Source organism: Pristis pectinata, chromosome 8 (assembly GCF_009764475.1).
Source record: "Pristis pectinata isolate sPriPec2 chromosome 8, sPriPec2.1.pri, whole genome shotgun sequence".
NCBI classification, from domain to species: Eukaryota; Metazoa; Chordata; class Chondrichthyes; order Rhinopristiformes; family Pristidae; genus Pristis; species Pristis pectinata.
In genome coordinates, this window is record NC_067412.1 from 25,747,066 (window position 1) to 25,765,351 (window position 18,286).

Genomic DNA, 18,286 nt, shown 5'->3' on the forward strand with positions numbered 1-18,286 from the left:
TTTATATTGGAAGTTTTAAATTAAATTAACACATAACTTTTGTAATGAAACAGAGACCATATTATGGGCAATGATAGCACATAATTTTATATTTCTAGTGGTGAAGCTGATAATCGGACTCTCATTTCCTGCTTAGCAATAGGATAGTGCATATACCCTACATTTAAAATAACTTTTGGAAATGTATTTAATCTTATAACAACAATTCTAGTCCAGACTATCATGAATGTCAAGTAGTTGAAGGCAGTTTAATGTTTGATGGATTACATCAAAGCTCATGGCCATAAAATCCTGAATGGTATTACAGATGTCTACTGGTGGGGAGGAGGACAGCGGCACAGTGCACATTGAAACATGTAAAGTTTTGAGCCCTAGCACTCATGGTGTTAGGTCATGAATATCAACTCCACGCACAAAGGAAAGTGATTGTGGTTGTTGGAGGTCATTCATCGCATTCCAAGGTCATGGTGGTAGGGGTTCCTTCAAGTAGTATACCAGGTCAGACCATCTTCAGCTGCTTCAACAATGACCTGCCTTCTATCACAAGTTCAGAAAGGGAGGATATTTGCTGATGATTGCACAATATTTAATTCCATTCACAACTTTCCACCTGCAGAAGAACTGAGACAACATTCATTTGCACTACCTATCCTTTACTTTCAGTAGCATTACTATCCCTCACTATCAACATCTGGGGCTTGGGGGGAATCACCATTGACCAGAGACTCAGTTGGACCAGCTGCATAAATACACTGGCTACAAGAACAGATAAGAAGCTGGAGATCTTGCAGTGAGTGACTCAGCACCTGATGCACCAAAGCCTTTCCACTATCTTGAGGGCACTACTTAGGACATGATGGAATACTCTATGTGCCTGGATGAATGCTCCAGGAACTCCCTTGACTCCAATTAGGACAAAGTGGCTCCCTTGAATGGTATCCCAACCACCACTCCAAACGTTCATTCATTCTTTCCACCACCAATACACAGAGGCTATAGTGTGTACCATGCACAAAATGAACAGCAATCACTTGGCTAGGCTACTCCAACTGCACCACACAAACCCACAATCTCTACTGCAAAGGATTTTGGCGCATGGGAACCCCACCACTTACAAATTCTCCTCCAAATGGCCCACTGAATTTACTTGGAAATGAAGAAGAACTTCCTATTCTTCTTCATTGTTACTCTTAAGTTTTTTGAAATAAAATCACCTAAATTGTTGGGGACATGTGGTTCCATGGATTTGTATTGGTGCAACTGACACTCGTTCCCTCAGGTCATGCCAATCTTAAACAGAAATTTGATCTCTTGGTTGCATATTTAAATAGCCTAAAATCTTTTTCATGTGCAAGCACAGTTTTATTTTGTACTTATCCAATCTGCTGGATGATACATTTCAGGCTAAAAGTGCATATGTTTCCTGGTCGCTCAACTGGGGGCTCAGTAGCTTGGCCCTTAGGCAGCCATAAGGTAGATGTGATGCAGATGAATATACAGGTCAGTAGCTTCAAATAAAAGTTATTTTATTGATACTGCTGTAGTTGAGCAGTTTGACTCTTTAAAACAATTCAATCCAGTCTATCAAATGTACAAAATTAATACTATTTACAGTGCTCTATAAAACAAAGAGTGAATACTAAGGAATATTAGTAAATGACATCCTTGTAATAGTCAATACTACTTTACTAGACCTTCTGAATGAAGCCCATGCTGATTTTATTATACCAGTGCATCTCTTGTTGTTAAAAGAAATTGGAAAGAAAAAACTAATCAAGTACATAAATAAATCTGTTTCCTTCAGCCTTCTCAGTTATAACTATGCATTCGGCTCCACATAAATCTACTCTCAGGGCTTTGCAATCCAGCCTTTGAACATTAGCTCACTCATAAATTAAGTTGAAGGGATTTGGGATTCAAGGCCCTGGATTTCTGAAGAAATTGTCTGTCAGAGCTGTACATGAGTCCTATTAGAATAAAGTCCACATTGATATCAGAAAGCCTGCTCTGAATCTGGTCCCAGACAGAATGTGCAGATTATGGGATCAGACAACATCCTGGCTGTAGCACTGAGGACTTGTGCCACCAAACAAGCCACATCTCCAGCCAAGCTGTTCCTGTACATTTACAATGCTGGCAAGTACACAACAATTGAAAAATTGCTTAGATCTTTCCTGTCCACAAAAATCAGGACAAATCTAATCCAGGTCATTACTGCCCAATAAGCACAAATGACAGGGGATGTTGTTGACAATTTCAGATTTGTCAGAATCACCCTGCTCCAGTCCTCATAGCAACCTCTAGTCCAAGTATAGATCAAGGAGCTGAATTCCAAAGGTAAGGTGGGAGTGACTGCACTTGCCATCGAGTATGGTGCCAGGGAACTGATCAGTTGGCAGCAGGGGTAAAAGACTTCAATGGTTGGAGTCATGTCTCACAGAAAGGAAGATGGTTGTTGTTGTTAGAGATCAATCATTACAGCCTGGAACTTCCCTTCAGAAGCTCCTTTCGGCAGGATCCTTGGCCCAACCATTTTCAGCTGTTTCAGCTTCCATCTTAAGTGGCAACCTGATGTTGATTGATAACTCCTCAGAATGTGTAGCAGTCCCTCTCTTCATACAGCAGGACCTAGACAACATTCAGGCATGGTCTGATAAGTGGCATTTGTATCATCAAGTGCTAGGCAATGACCATCTTCAACAAGAAAACGACTAACCTTGACATTCAGTAACATTACCATTACCACGTCTCCCGATAACAACATCCTGGGGGTCTTCAGTGACCTGTAACTCCACTGGACCTGTACATAAATTCAGTGGCCTGGAGATCAGATTGGAATCTGTGGACACTGTAGTGAGTGACTTGCCTTCTGACATTCCAGAGTCTTTCCACCATGTCAAAGGTGCAACTCAGCAGTGTGAAGGAATATCTCCACTTAACTGGACAACTGCAGCTTCCAATAATGCAAAATTACATTTTACGTTGGTGCTGGAAAAAAATTTCTCTTTTATTTATGGATGGGTGGGATAAGAATACAGGGATGGCTAGATACACAAAGAAGGGAAGTCCTGTTGCATTTAACAGCAGAATCACATTTTCTTCAGCTCTCTACCTGACAGCCAGACAAATTGATAGGCTGACTGGCTTTTGGACGGAAGACTCTTGGGAGTGGTTCCCAGCATGTACAACTGAGGGATAGTCTGTAGCTGAGAATGCTTTTAGGGAATTAGGCTGCAGTCATAGGGCATGCTGCAGGTTATGGTTTTGGTCTTGACTGTAATCACGGGGCAAGCTGCAGGTTGGAATGGTGCTGTGGGGAGCCAGTTGTGATCATGAGGCAGGTTGCAGACTGCTGTGCAAGACGTGTCTGTGATTGTGGATCAGATAAAAAAAATTGATTGCAGGGTCGGCTGTAACCAAGAGCAGGCTGCAGGTAGAAGAAGGGTTTAGAGGTTGAGGGTTGTGAGATCAATTGTGATTGAGGGGCAACGGGTATTTAGACCCGCCATATTGTTGTGAGTCTGGAGTCATATAGTGCCTAGAGTAGGTAAAGATGGCGAATTGCCTTCCCCAGAGGAGTGAATCAGATGGCTATTTCTGACAATCCATAGTCATTAATACCAATGCAAGTTCATTATTCTAAATTTAGTTAATTGACTGAATTTTAATTCCTCATATTTTTGATGGGATTATTTGCACATTAACATAACATTTTTGCTATCATTCCCTGACAGATTGGACATCAGGGTGTAGGATGCAAGTCATTGGGATTTGGGATGGGCATGGAGGTGGGTGGATGGGTGGCATATTCTGGTCTGAGGGGTCCAGGACTGACTCTCAACAGTCCACAGTTCGAGAATGGGTGGTAAATGGAAGTCAATTGTGATTGGTGGAGGTTTTTGAGAAGGCTGTGGGTCAGAATTGGGGGGTCTCGATTGAGATTGTGCAGTTGGAGCTTGATTTAAATATGTGGCTACTCATAATACAATCCAAAATGGTGAAAATGCAACTGGCACACAGCCTATTAGTGACTAATTTACCTTGTTTAGAATGTACCACTATGCTGCCTCCGTCTCTCCTTTGTCCCCTCCAGTCCACCACAACATATTGACCCCATTCCTCTTGCTGTTCATTATTTAGATGGCGGTTATATATTGCGGCCATTGTCCTTGTTTCTGGATTCTGATTATCCTGTGAAATGAATGTATTTTCTTAACTGATGATAAATGTTTGATCAATCGATTTGAAAAAGGAGCTATTCAAGTGTGAACATAACATTATGTTTTTCCCTGAATAAGGTGTTTTGGAAAAGTAGTCAACTCTGCACGTAGACTGGAAGCTTTAGTGCTTATTGCCGCTATATAGATATCTGTACTTAGTGTCCAGTAGAAATGTTTGTTGTTAATTGTGCCTATAAATTGTGCCCTACATTCAGTCACAACCACAAACACACAAATAATATCAAGCAGCTCAATTTCCATGCTAATGTTAACTTAGCAATCCTAAAGCTGCTATGTACTGTGCATGCTGATTTTTGTTTAATGTGCAAGGCTCCTTGCTTATGGCATCTACAATTGGACCAATAACGGACAAAATCATATGTCTTTGTAAAGGTCAAATTAACCATAATCTGGCATACTTTTTGACTGATTGGGAAAATTGGACCTATTTATGCCATGAATTTTTAAAACTTAATTTATTCCAGTTGAAGATTAATTAAAAAAAAATGTTCTGTTCTTTTGTCAACATGCTGCTACAGTTCAGCTGTCCAGTTAATTTTATGGAGATGGGCAGTACTTCTATTGAAGCAATGGTTTTGGTTGATATTGGATATGGGTCACCACCAACACAACTCCCATATTGTGTAAAAGGTCCTGATGGTACACAATAAATGTTCATTTTTCCTTGTTTTTTTACTCACAAGTACATTCATGTTGGTTTGCAAGCCTAGGTGATAGATGGTTACTTTTTGTTTTCAGTTTTATCATATTGCAAGTTTTATCATATCATTTGTTGTTACTGAGGTTCTTCCTAATTGTTGACAATGTTTTCTTATTGCTTAAACAACACTATGATGCTGTCAGCATCCTTTCTTAATGTTACTGCAAACTAGTTACAATTTATTATCACTGCATCAACATTTCTTTACTGTCTTATGCAGTATTCCTGCACTGGTTGAGGATGAGCACTGACTGATGGAGACCATTCACATTTAAGGAATTTTAGAGTTTGAATTTTTTCCATTTTTTGTTTTCTTTCCTTTCAATCATGTTCCTCTCATCAACGGAAAAGATACGAGTATTGTTAAGGCCCAACTGTACTTAGCAACCTTTTAATGCAGAACAGCAGCCTGAAACCTATCACATATGAAAACTTCTCCACCTTAAAGAATTTAAATTTTCCCACTTGACATAAAAGGAAATATTTAAGATTTTTAATCATTTTGTTTTCCTCTGAGAGATTTTTAACTATGACCACTTATTAAAAAAGGTTGTTTTGGAGCAATTAGAATGCATCTTTATGGTATTATTTACTGTCTATTCCTGTCTGCAGCTGAAATTCTAGGTTTTGCAGAGACAGCTTTAGTGGTATTTTTCCAGTGCCTTGAGACATCTGCAGGTCTTGGAAGCCAATAGGAAGGCAGTGATCACTGCTACCCAATAGCCTGTGGGTTTTGTGCCAGGTCTAAGGTCTGAATCTTCAAATATCTTTTCCCTCAATCAACCAAAGACTGTGCTGGCACATTGAAGGCAATGGTGAACTTCATTATCAATGTCTACCTTCACCAAGAAATGGGAAGTAGTCCATATTTTTTCAGGGTTTTGACACAAGCCTTCATTGTCAGAAGACAGTGTGATGCAGCAGGGACAGGTTTGTCTTGGGTTTGTTGAGTAAGGCCTTGCCACTGGTAACTTTTAATCTGAAAATTATCTGTGTTTATTTTTCCATTCTGTTTCTGACCTTTCACCAATACCCTTTTCAGGATAATATATTGCCCCACTTTCATGAGCACTTAATGTTACAAAGTGTTATGTGAAATCTTATCCGATGATTTTTCAGAATCCAGTTTTATCACATCTGTTGGTTTCTCCTTGTATCTCCTTCCAGTTAATGCCCCAAAATGCATTTTCAAGCATGACCTTTCCCTTTGTTAAACCATGTTCACTCCAGCCAATTATATTACTGTTATTTAAGTGCTGTTGGTGAATGCTGAGTTCCAATATTTTGCTGACAACGCATGTTAGTCTAATGCATCTTTAGTTCCATTTTCTTAATCTCTCTCCTGTCTTAAACAACAGTGCCACATTTGTTGCATTGTTCCAGAATGGAGGGAATATAGAACATAGAACAGTACAGCACAATACAGGCCCTTTGGCCCACAATGTTGTGCCGACCTTTAAACCTCACCTGAGACTATCTAACCCCTTCCTCCCACATATCCCTCTATTTTAAATTCCTCCATATGCTTATCTAGTAATCTCTTGAATTTGACCAATGTACCTGCCTCCACCACCGCCCCAGGCAGCTCATTCCATGCCCCAACCACTCTCTGGGTAAAAAACCTTCTTCTGATATCTCCCTTGAACTTCCCACCCATTACTTTAAAAGCCACGCCCTCCTGGGAAAGAGGAGCTGGCTGTCCACTCTATCTATTCCTCCTAATATTTTTTGTACACCTCTTTCATGTCTCCTCTCATCCTCCTTCTCTCCAAAGAGTAAAGCCCTAAGTCTCTCCTCATAATGCATAGTCTCTAAACCAGGCAGCATCCTGGTAAATCTCCTCTGCACCCTTTCCAACGCTTCCACATCCTTCCTATAATGAGGCAACCAGAACTGGACACAGTACTCTTAAGTGTGGTCAAACCAGAGTTTTATAGAGCTGCATCATTACCTCGCGGCTCTCAAATTCGATCCCTCGACTTATGAAAGCTAACACCCCATAAGCTTTCTTAACTACCCTATCCGCCTATGAGGCAACTTTCAGGGATCTGTGGATATGGACCCTCAGATCACTCTGCTCCTCCACACTACTAAGAATCCTACCATTAACTTTGTACTCTGCCTTGGAGTTTGTCCTTCCAAAGTGTACCACCTCACACTTCTCTGGATTGAACTCCATCTGCCACTTCTCAGCCCAGCTCTGCATCCTATCAATGTCCCTCTGCAATCTTTGGCAATCCTCTACACTATCCACAACACCACCAACTTTTGTGTCGTCTGCAAACTTGCCAACCCACCCTTCTACCCCCTCATCCAAGTCATTAATAAAAATCATGAAAAGCAGAGGTCTCAGAACCGATCCTTGTGGGATACCGCTAGTCACAGCCCTCCAATCTGAATGCACTCCCTCCGCCACAACCCTCTGCTTTCTACAGGCAAGCCAAGTCTGAATCCACACGGCCAAGTTTCCCTGGATCCCATGCCCTCTGACCTTCTGAAGAAGCCTACCATGTGGAACCTTGTCAAATGTTGGAAAATTTTCAGTAATACATCTGTTACCTCTGCAGCCACATCTATTAGAACACTAGGAAGCAGGTTGTCTGCTCCAAGTGATTTGATTGTCATTTGTTCCCATAATTTCTCCAGTACTCTTGTTTTAGTAACATTAATAACTGTAACTTCCTTTCTATCATAAGACCTCTGGTTCCTCTCCATTTCTATTATAATTATTAACCTTCTGCAGTGAAGGCAGAAACAAAATATTTGTTTAATGCCTCAGCTGTTTCTTTATTTCTTCATTATAATTTCTTCTGTCATTGTCGCATGGGACTTCCATTTCATATTTGCTACTCTTCCATTTTGCATAGCTGCAGAAATTCTTACCAACTTTCTTTTATATGTATTGCTCAGTTTCTTTTGTGATTTATCCTCCATTTTTATCAATCCTTTGTTTATTTTCTCCCAAAAATTGATTGCAATCCATGGGCTTATTCTTTCAAAGATTTCAAGACCCTTTTGATCTAATATATCCTTAATTTCCTTAGTTAGCCATGGATATATCACTTTTGTGATAAAGCATTTTCTCCTCTGTGGAATGTATTGAAGAGTTTGAAGCACATATTTAAATTCTTAGAATTATTTATCAATTAGCAAACTTTTACCCAGTCTGCTTTAGTCATTGTACTACTCATATGTACACAATTGGCTTTATTTAACCTCAAGACTCCAGTTTGTATCTGAATTGCCTCTCTCTTGCAAACCAAACTCAAAATTGTGTTTGTTTTTTCTTTTGGAATAGCCTGATGTGCTGAGCATATCCTATAGCCTCCCTATTAACATATTACAGAGAAAGAAGCATAATTTGTTCGTAATTACTACTCTAAATGCCCATGTTAACCGATTTGGTCTCACCCTGTCAGAGATATTTCCTTTGCTCCACCCATCACCCCCCACCTTCTTTATTATTAAAAATGAACTACGTTTTCTCTCTTTCCCAGTTTTGTTTTTATTTCAGATTTCCAGCACCTGCAGATTTTTTTGATTTTCACTAAATTGTGATCGTTTTTCCTCATAAAATCCTTCCTAAGGTGCTGCTATGACCCTACATCATTCCATAAGAGGCCCTGTTCCCAAGTTGATAATTTGATGTTCCAGAAAACTATAAAGTGCTTCCAGGTTACCTTTGCAATTTGATTTGCCTAGTCTTTTTGAAAATGTCTTTGTTACAAACATTATTTATTTTTTGACTCATTCAATTTCCAATTATGTTGGTGCTGTTAAGGGGCTCACATACCTTTGTTTCTGTCCATTATTGGCTATTACCTACAAAATACTAATTCCTGGTCTTCTGAGCCAAGATTATTTGTTATCCTTTATTATCTGAACTATCCCTTGTTTCTTTATTCATTTGGGAGACCCGGACCTCACTGACATGGCTTGCAGTTATTGCCCGCTCCTAATTGCCCTTGAGAAGGAGGCGGTGAACTCCTTTGAACTACAACAGTCCTTCTGTTGCAGGTGCTCCCAAAATTCTGTCATTTGGGGTGTTCCAGGATTTGGGACCAGTGATGATGCACAAAGGGCTTTGTGTTACCAAGTCATCGTGGTATGAAGCTTAGTGTCGGCTGGGGATGTGTCTGGTGGGGTGGGTGGGAGGTGGTGATGGTATTTTCATGCACTTGCTGCTCTTGGCCTTTGATACTTGGGTTGCAGGCTTGGAAAGTGGTGTCAGGGTAGCCCAGACAAGTAACTGCTATGCATTTGATAGATATTACACATTGCAGCTACTGTGCATCAGTAGACAAAGGAATGAAAGCTCCCGATGTCTGAGGTGTCAGTCAAGATGGCTGCTTTGTCCTGGATGGTATCAAACTTCTTGAGAGCAGTTGGTGTTGCACTTATCCTGCTTCTGATGTGCCTTGTAAATTATGAAAAGGTGAATCACTGACTTCAGAATACCCAACCTCTGACCTACTCTTGTAGCTATTGTTGAGTCGTTGGTCAATAGTAAATTCCAGGATGTTGGAAGATATTCCAGTGGCTATCAAGAGCAGATGGTTAGACTCACTCCTGTTTGAGATTAGCACTATCTGCATTTCTATTGCACATATGTTAACAGCCCATGCTTGAATGTTGATTAGGTCTTTTCTCAATTCTAATAATGAAAGGCCATCAAACTCAGCAGGTCAGGCAGCATCTATGGAGGGAAATAAAAAGTCTACGTTTCGGGTCGAGACCCTTCATCAGTCCTGACCTGCTGAGTTCCTCCAGCATTTTGTGTGTGCTACTGTCAGTTTATTCACCACTTGCATATTTGATGCTGCAGGGGACCAAAGTATGTAGTACCACTGTCACCAAAATACAAGCAACCAAAGTTGACATTCTCCCAACTTTTTTTCCTTTCTCTTAAAACTGTTGACTCAAAGATACGAGGCTTAAAACTTACAATCCTTTGTTGTTTTATTGGGATTTCTGATGTTGTCTGGAGGAAACCCTGCTGATTTTCAAAGGAAGATGCTGGAATATTTCTTGCAATTTGGTCGTTGCAGCATGTTCACCAGGAAATGATCCATGACCTTCTTTACCTTGGTCTGGATTGTGCTTGCTAAGGCTTACACTTCACATACATCCCATGGCAATTCTAACCTATTAGAGCCTTACTGCAGTGGTCAGACCTTAAAGTGGAACAGTCTACAAGCTGTAATTGGCCCGAAACAGTGGATCATGAGACCCACACCAACCTAATTACTTCTTGACATCTTGTGTTGTCAAAGATCTTTTCCATTATTTCTAAATGTCTCTGCTAGTAGAGGTCAGATTGGGTCCTGGGGGAGTCGTATCAGCAAGTAGGTAAGTGTCTGGAGTGGGAGTTCAGGGGAGATGTTTAATAGAAGAGACAGAGCCAAGGGTGGAAAGATAAGTAGCTGTGGGATCAAAGCTAACTATGGGACTTAGTTTACCAAGGTCAAGTCAAGTCCTGCATTAGTAAAACATGATTTCCAGGAGTGTGTACTGATTGGCACTCCTGGGAGAATTTGATCTAATTTCTTGCATAGTGCTGCAAAAGGAGTGTTACACAGGGAATGACTATTTTGCCTGCAGTTCTGCTGTGAATGGGGAATGGCATCATTGCCCTGGGAAGTATTGGTTGAATTTTCAGTGACACAGAACACCCCTTACATGGTTATTATTTAACTCCAGGGAAAGGCAGTTTTCAGTCGCATAACATTGAAAAAAAATTATTATTCCATTGAATTTCTAGCCAGTCTCTCCAGCAATTTAACCTATGAACAGCTGCTGTACGATGGTTTCAACATTGATGTCTTGGGAAGAATAATAGCATCTTAGGAGCTTGGAAAAATCGTGGTCTATGATTGTTGTCAGGTTCTAATTTGTTTTAGTGTTCTCTTGCCTCATTTGTTAACTGGTTTAACCATCATTTTCTGTTGTTTAATTGTACCTGGACAAACATTTCTCATGGGTTCTTGATTCTGAGTTGAAAGTTTCCCCAATTATTAGTTTGTAATCTATATTTCACTTCAGATTTTTCATCCTAGGGCTTATATTGATTTTCTTATATAGATTTGTAAAAACCTACTGTAAAAAAAGATTAAATGGAATATTTGATTCAAATAAACCTCTGATTGCCAAAGATTTTCTTTACAGTTCTCAATCTGTTTTAACCACACTTTACACTTAGATATCCTGAAAATATAATCTCAATGGATTGGCTGCGGTCAATATTTTGAAATCAGACCAACAGAAGATTAAATCTAGTGATGGTTGTAATGCTTTATTATAAATAAATATGACACACATGACAGTGAATTATAAAACTAAATTTTATCAAATGGATGTGAATTGGTGTGCTGGAGAGGACAGGATGATTTTAGGGCACTAACTTTTAAGGAAAAACTATTAGAGACATAGTTGTAAAAATAAGATTACATTAGGTCTAAACATTTAAAATGCTGGAAGATGTGGATCATGTTGTGTATGAATGAAAGAAGCCTTTCAGTCTATCTAGCTTGTTCTTCCAATGAAATACAAGGTGCCCCATCATCGTAACTAAGTACTTGACAAATAATACTGCAGTGCTTTCATGGTTCCCTCGAAATTCAGTGGAATAACAATGTTTTTTTCATTGTTACCTGACTGAAAACTGGCTTTTCTCATAGTGAAATAATGACCATGTAAGGGTTGTTTTGTGTGACTGGAAATTCAACCAACACTTCCCAGGGTGGTGATGCCAATTCCCCATTCAGCCTTTCTGTTACATCCAATGTCGTACATTGACTAATACTTAAATTTGTTGTTTATGGGCCCATATGGAGACATATTTACTGTTTTGAATAATAAGTAATGTTGGAATATTGTGAATGGCTCAAGTGAGATTCACAACTCAGAGGATCATTTGAAGGCATTGACTGGTTGGAAAAGCATTTCACTGTTGATCTTGATCCTAGTGGGTACCAACTTCATTTTGGAGAGGTACTTTGCACTTCATGGAGATAGGATGGAAGGATTTGGGTTTGCTCTACTTTTAATAGGAACAAGGGTTCCGTTTGGATCGTGTTTGAGAAATATTAGAAACAGATCAAACTGTTCTCTATTATGATTCTGAATTCCAAGGAATCCAACACAACAATCTATGATTCTTTTGCAAATCTGAGATAAACAAGTTTGTTAACTTTGCCACATAAAAAGGTAGTGGTTGAAGATAGAGAGGATGGCATCTTCTTATGGACCTATCACTGAGTGCCCTGAAGCCTCATATCAGTTATTCCTCTGCTAAAGTTTGTGACATGAGATGTTCAGAAATTTGTGAAGAGTATGTACTGCTGGATTTGGAAATGTAACACATAGTGGGGCTACTGCTTTTCAAATTTTATAATTAGCATTTGGACATCTGCCTCGCTTCAGCAGGGTAGAAGCATGGAATTAGTGAAGAAATTCTGAAGAGATGGTCCAAGAGCTATTAGTGATGGTAACTTGAGCTTGGTATGAGAGTATGTTCTAGTTTATTCAGAGCATGATCCCTGCCGTGTTTTGATACATACATGGAACTACAACTGCAACAACGTCAGAGGAGATCTTCTGGTCATGTTTTTACATATAGAATCTATTCTGCTGGAACTTGCACAGTTAAGTTTAGTTATTCTTCTCCCTCAATCTGTTCTGCTGTAACTTTCAACCTTGACAAAATGATCCCTTGTGGTCAAGAATGATCTGTTCCAAGGATCAGGTAGGTCAAAGGCTGTCAGTGTGTGCATTAAAGCTGAAAAGTTTGATCCTTAAGCCACAGACACTCTGGAAGATGTGGCAGCATGATCTAAGTCTTGTTTCTTTTCTGCCACCTTTCCACTTTCAAGGCGAAGCAGTTGTCTTCAAAGAAGCATTTATAATTCTGCATTTCAGCAGAGCATGGCAGAAGTTGGGAGTGAGATTTACCATTTGTCCATCACAGCCCTTGAAGAGGAGAGAATATTGCAGCCAATTTGTGCTGTTATCAAGCCCTCCATTTTCTCGCATCAGGCCAGATTTCACTGCTGGTCTAAAGTTATGAGAATAAATTCTGAGATTTCAAGTTCTGACTTAGTAATAGGAGATGAGATCACATTGACAGGAATTCATATTTAATAATCACTCAAGGAACTGGGTGCATATAATATACCCAAGTCCATGCAGAGGTTGTGTGGGAGGTGAGTATATATTCTTCTTAATATTTGTGCATATTCCTAAAGTAATGAATGAAGTACCATTTCTTAGTTAGTATTTACCTGGATAATTAAACAATTAATTTAAGGGGAGGTGACACTTTTGATATCCGTGTTTGATTCCTGTTAAAGATTTTTTGTGTAAATCCACTTGACTTAGCTGGCAGCGTAGGTAAGAGACAAACATGTACTGATTACAGCATAATCTAGACTACCACCCGATGCAATTCTGAAGGAATGCTGTATTGTTGAAGGTCCTGTCTTTTGGGTGAGAGTTGAAACAATGGGTCTTTCATGTATTCAGGTAGGCCCCTTGCCAAGTTCCAAACAAACAGTTTTCACATTGTTTTGACAATCATCTCCTTCAGTTAGAAAACACATTTGGATTCTAAGTGTGTTACATTAGTGCAGTATGGCTACATTTTTCCTGCTCAACAATGAAAGTCAAAAGATTTTTCTTTTGTTAGTGGCTTTTGAGGGAGTTTTAAACATCCATTAATTCCCAGCGCCATTTCTTACCAGCTATTGGAATGTATTTGAAAATTCCAGAAGACTTCATGGAAGGCTGGGTTGATAATGCTCATGTTTTTTGTGTTTTTTTTTAACAGTGCGATAACACTTGACAATCATCTAGTCCTGCTTTCGGTGGCTGCGGCAGATGCTGGAAAATATTATGTACAAGCAGTTAATGAAAAGAATGGGGAAAACAAGACGAGTCCATTTATCTTCCTGACTATTTCAAGTAAGTATATATATAAAAAATAAGTGTTTTCTTTTATTCAGCAAAAGTAGAAATATTCTGGGGTGATAAGAAGAGGTTGTGTGGAAAAAGCCTGTTGAGACATTGGCCTAAGTTTGGTTCCAAAAATTCATACATTTTTGGAAGTAATGACGGAGGTTCAAATACCAAATTTCCTAAATAGTAATTGATCCTGCCCTTGGTTTTAAAGAAAGCAGATTGAAAGGTAGGTGCTTGATGCAGTTATAGGAAATCATTGGGTCAATGAAATATTATTTTGAAGATGCCTGCCTTCATTTTGACATTTAACTGCACATTTCCATACTTTGGAAAACCCATTGGCTGAAGGTTGGTGAAAAGACTGAACATTTGAAGCAAGTGCCTTTGGCACAGTGCTTTAAGGGCACACTGTACATTAAGTGCACTCATCTGTGTGTTTATGTTCTTAATACCAGAGTTTGAGAATAATAAGTTTGCATGCAACAAGTATACTGTATTTCTTATTAATTGCTGACTGAAGACTGCATACTTAATGGCCTGTATTTTAGCCTGAAGGCAAGTTATATTTGGGAAAGCTGTTGTGAGCTCAGGCAACTCCAAAGAACAGAGGTCCCAAATGTCCTAGAAAATTTTATTGCAGAGTTTCTTTAAGTGACTGGCAGCCTGAGAGCAGGAGGGCTTTGGAGTGTGAAAAGCCTGCTTCAGAAAGCATCCAAGAAGAGGTAGGAGTTGGAGAGGTCGGGGCAGAGTCAGGTGTCAGCCAATTCCCTGGTGGGTAATTCCAATTATTGTAGCAGGTTGGAGGATTGGGGGTAGGAAGACAGGATATGCCCAGAAGAGGGTGCACAGTGGGTCGGGACAATCATGAAGTGCAGTTGGGAAGAGTTCACGGTGGTTGGGTAAATATATGGTGCTTTGAGGGCCTGATGGTTATAATGGAAAAGTAGGTGGTGGGTGAGGTCCAATGATGACCAATTGATCTGGAGGTTGAGGTAGGGGTGGATAAGATGGTAGCTGGTGGAGATGGAGCAGACAGTGGAGGCCGTATTTATTGGTTATCAAACATAACTGGCAGGTTTCACCAATCTTAGACCTCAAAATTCTAAGCATTTTTATTAAACAAAGTGATGATTCCTCATCATGATTAACTTATTCAGAGGACTTTTCCAGCGGTGCCATGAAGATCACAGATATTTCAATTTCATCAATTTTCTCAGAAAATTTCTTCAGTGTTGTACGTGCACTTGGACTGATTCCCTCTTGTTGATTTGTACTTTAAAATACTTGTTCTTATATCGAGTCATAAGTCATTCAAACACCATCAGATCTTTATTTGTTCTTGATGGTTCTGCTGATGACCAGTTCCTTAACATCTAGAAATAACACCCAGCAAGGCCACTTAGTAAATACCTTTTGAAAAGTTTTGAATTAATTTCCACTTTGATAATAGATATCTTAAATTATAAATTTTTCAAGATTATTGTAATGCACCCAAAAGGGTGTTTTGGACAAGTGGAGCAGCAGAGGTGACGTCCTTCCTACCCACTCCCACCCTCACCCCCAGAGTTGCATATTCAGTTGTGGTTAAGTACCAAAGCTTTGATGATGTGTTCCAAAGTTGGGTTTGGAATAGTTGGCAGCCAGGATCCTAAATAGATCTGCACTGTGATCAGCATTGGGAGGGAATGCTAAGGTAGTCAGTATCAGAACTTAGCACTGGGGGAAGATTGAAATATACTATGATGCTGGAGGAACTCAGCAGGCCAGGCAGCATCTGTGGAGAAAGGCAGACAGTCAACGTTTCGGGTCAGGACCCTTCCCATCAACGTTTTGGATAAGGACCCTCTATCCACCGTTGCTCTCTCCGGTTCTCTCTCTGTGCCCTCTGGTCTACCCTCTCTGCTATGCGCCAACACCTTCTGGCCTTGTCTCTTCTCTTCCCCCTCCTTCACTGGTGGAAGATTGGTTGGGATCAGGTGATAACGTTAGGATTCTGATGAAGCAGTGGATGGTTGGAGGTGGGAATATATCGGGTTGTTGACAGAGTAATGGATGGTCAGAGAAGGTGCTACCTAAACTGATGAATGGTCGGAGGTTGAGGGATACCAGCAAAGTGATGGATAGTCGGGGTTGAAGAGAAATATTGGCACTAATGGATGATTTAATGTGGGGCAAATCAGGGTTTGGGCCTTAAACTCAGATGATCATGGAGGCAGCTGATCGCAGGATGATGCGGAGTGTTGATCTAATGGGGGAAGAGGTTGAAAAGTAAGTAACTGACTTACCAGATAGAACTCTCAGCCTGATGCTGCTCTGGGAAGAGCAGGTTATCCTGGAAGTACCTAACTGTGGTGCACCTAGGGTAGGTAATATGTTCCAGGTTCTCCAAAAGTAGCATTTTACAAGGAATGACACCACCCTGTGTGTAATTTTGTGGGGTTCTTTTGGTATCTCACCCAGGAGCAGCAGTTTGTATCTCTGGAGTGAAACATGGAACAATTTCCAGTTACATAACCTTGAAAGAAAAGTGTTATGTGATTGAATTTCTAAGTAACTGTGTTCTACTATTTACTGCAGCCTCAGCTAACATTTTTAATTCTTATCTGTGATCATTATCATTTGTTGGTTGGAAATAGCTTGTGGTGTTAGATTTTTTTTCACAGTTTCTAATTAATTTGATTTTTAAAATATGCATGGCATGCCATAACAGGACTTAAGACACAAATTTGCTGAAATTTCCAAGAGATTATGGTTTGTTTGCATTATAATGATTTTCTGTCACAGGTGATAAAAAAGAATTTGGTGTATAATAGAAAAGTAAATTCAGCAGCAGGTAATCGGGTTGCTTAAATATTGTGATGATATCTATTTAACTTTTCTGAGAAGTGACAAATATATCAAGACCCCTAAATTTCACTGCAATTCCTCCCCTCAGCTCCCATGATTCACACCAGATACCAGTAGAATTCCTGGGAAAAGTTTTCTGCTCAGTCTCTACCATTTCCCCAAGTTTCCTAGGTACTTTGTATGAGACTGCTCCCTGCTTATGAGGCAAAAGACAGCAAAAGGGCAGAGCCAGGCACAATGATTGGTCCTTTGGTTCACTTGGAACCTTGAGGCTTGAAGTGCCAATGCACCAAATGTGTGTGCTGGACTGATGTTGCAGTGGAAGCAAATAACCATTTTGCTAGTGGCCAACAGTAGCAAATCCCCAAAGCTTCTGTTGTACAGACACCCAAAGCCACGTGAAAAATTAAATAGGCACTGCACTTATGTTGTTTAGGGCCAGGTCTGGGTTCAAGGGATTGGGGGAGAGAGGTCCAGAGGTTGGAGGCTCACCTTCAGCAGAGTAGCAATGCCTTGCTCCGGTTACATAGACCCCTGGTGGGACTACGTCTGGAATATTCTCTGCAGGTCTTATTTCCTAACCTAAGGAAGGACACAGAGGGAATGTATCAAAAGTTCACCAAACTAGGATAATGGATTAATTAGACTGGGCCTATAGCCTCTTGAGTTTAGAAGAATGAGAGATAAGTTCACTGAAACACACTAAACACTTATGGTGCTTAACAGGGTAGATAAAAGGTAATGTCTTTCCCTGGCTGTCATGTCTTGAACTCTGGATCACAGTCTCAAAATAAAAAGTCATCCATTCAGTCCAAAGATGAGAAGAAATTCCTTCTCTTAGAGGATATTGTTTCTTTGGTATTCTTTATCTAAGAGGCCCCTGGACCTTAGTCATTGAGTACATTCAAGGCAGAGATAGATATTTTTATATGTGAATGGAATAAAGGGGTTAGTGCAGGGAAATGATGCTGCAATGAAAGATCAACTATGATCTCACAGAGTGGTGGAACAGGTATGAGGGGCCAAATGGCCTCCCCCCTCCTGTTTCCTATGATCTAATGAATTTGGGACTTTAGATCAGGTTGCCAGGGAATAGGGGTGGAGTGCAGGAGGTGGGTTGTCTTAATAGATTGGGGGCAGGAATGGGAAAGGGGATCACCTCGAAGGATCAGAACACGAGGTTAGGAGGGAATGGGTCTATGTGTGAATCTGTAGAACAGGAAATTTGCTTGCGGGTTTGTGATTGGGAAAAATCACAGGTGCTTGGGAAAGCTTCTCCATTCTGTGCTCTACAACATCCAAAGTTTCTGGGTGGAAGATGTTTGTTTAAAGTAGAATCATCATCTGGCTATCCCATGAACTATAGTTCTCATCTTCCTGTAAACGCTGACAGTTTAACAATGTAATTGACAGAATCGTATCCAAAGGCCTTTTGCTTTTCAAATATATTAAGATTTCAAGTATGGAAATAGATAAACCAGTTGAGCCACTAACTTAATCATCTACAATTTGTCCTGTAACCGGCACTAAACTTTGCCTCGAG

At 40.0% G+C, this 18,286-nt stretch overlaps 1 protein-coding gene across 1 annotated transcript in view; it reads left to right on the forward strand.

Annotated features, from left to right (window-relative positions):
- Window positions 1–18,286, forward strand: part of sdk1a (sidekick cell adhesion molecule 1a) — a 604,439-nt gene that overhangs the window by 289,116 nt on the left and 297,037 nt on the right. Inside the window, exon 6 of the mRNA XM_052021137.1 lies at window positions 13,766–13,899. Coding sequence (XP_051877097.1) covers window positions 13,766–13,899 — 134 coding nt within the window. The remainder of the gene's footprint in view (window positions 1–13,765; window positions 13,900–18,286) is intronic.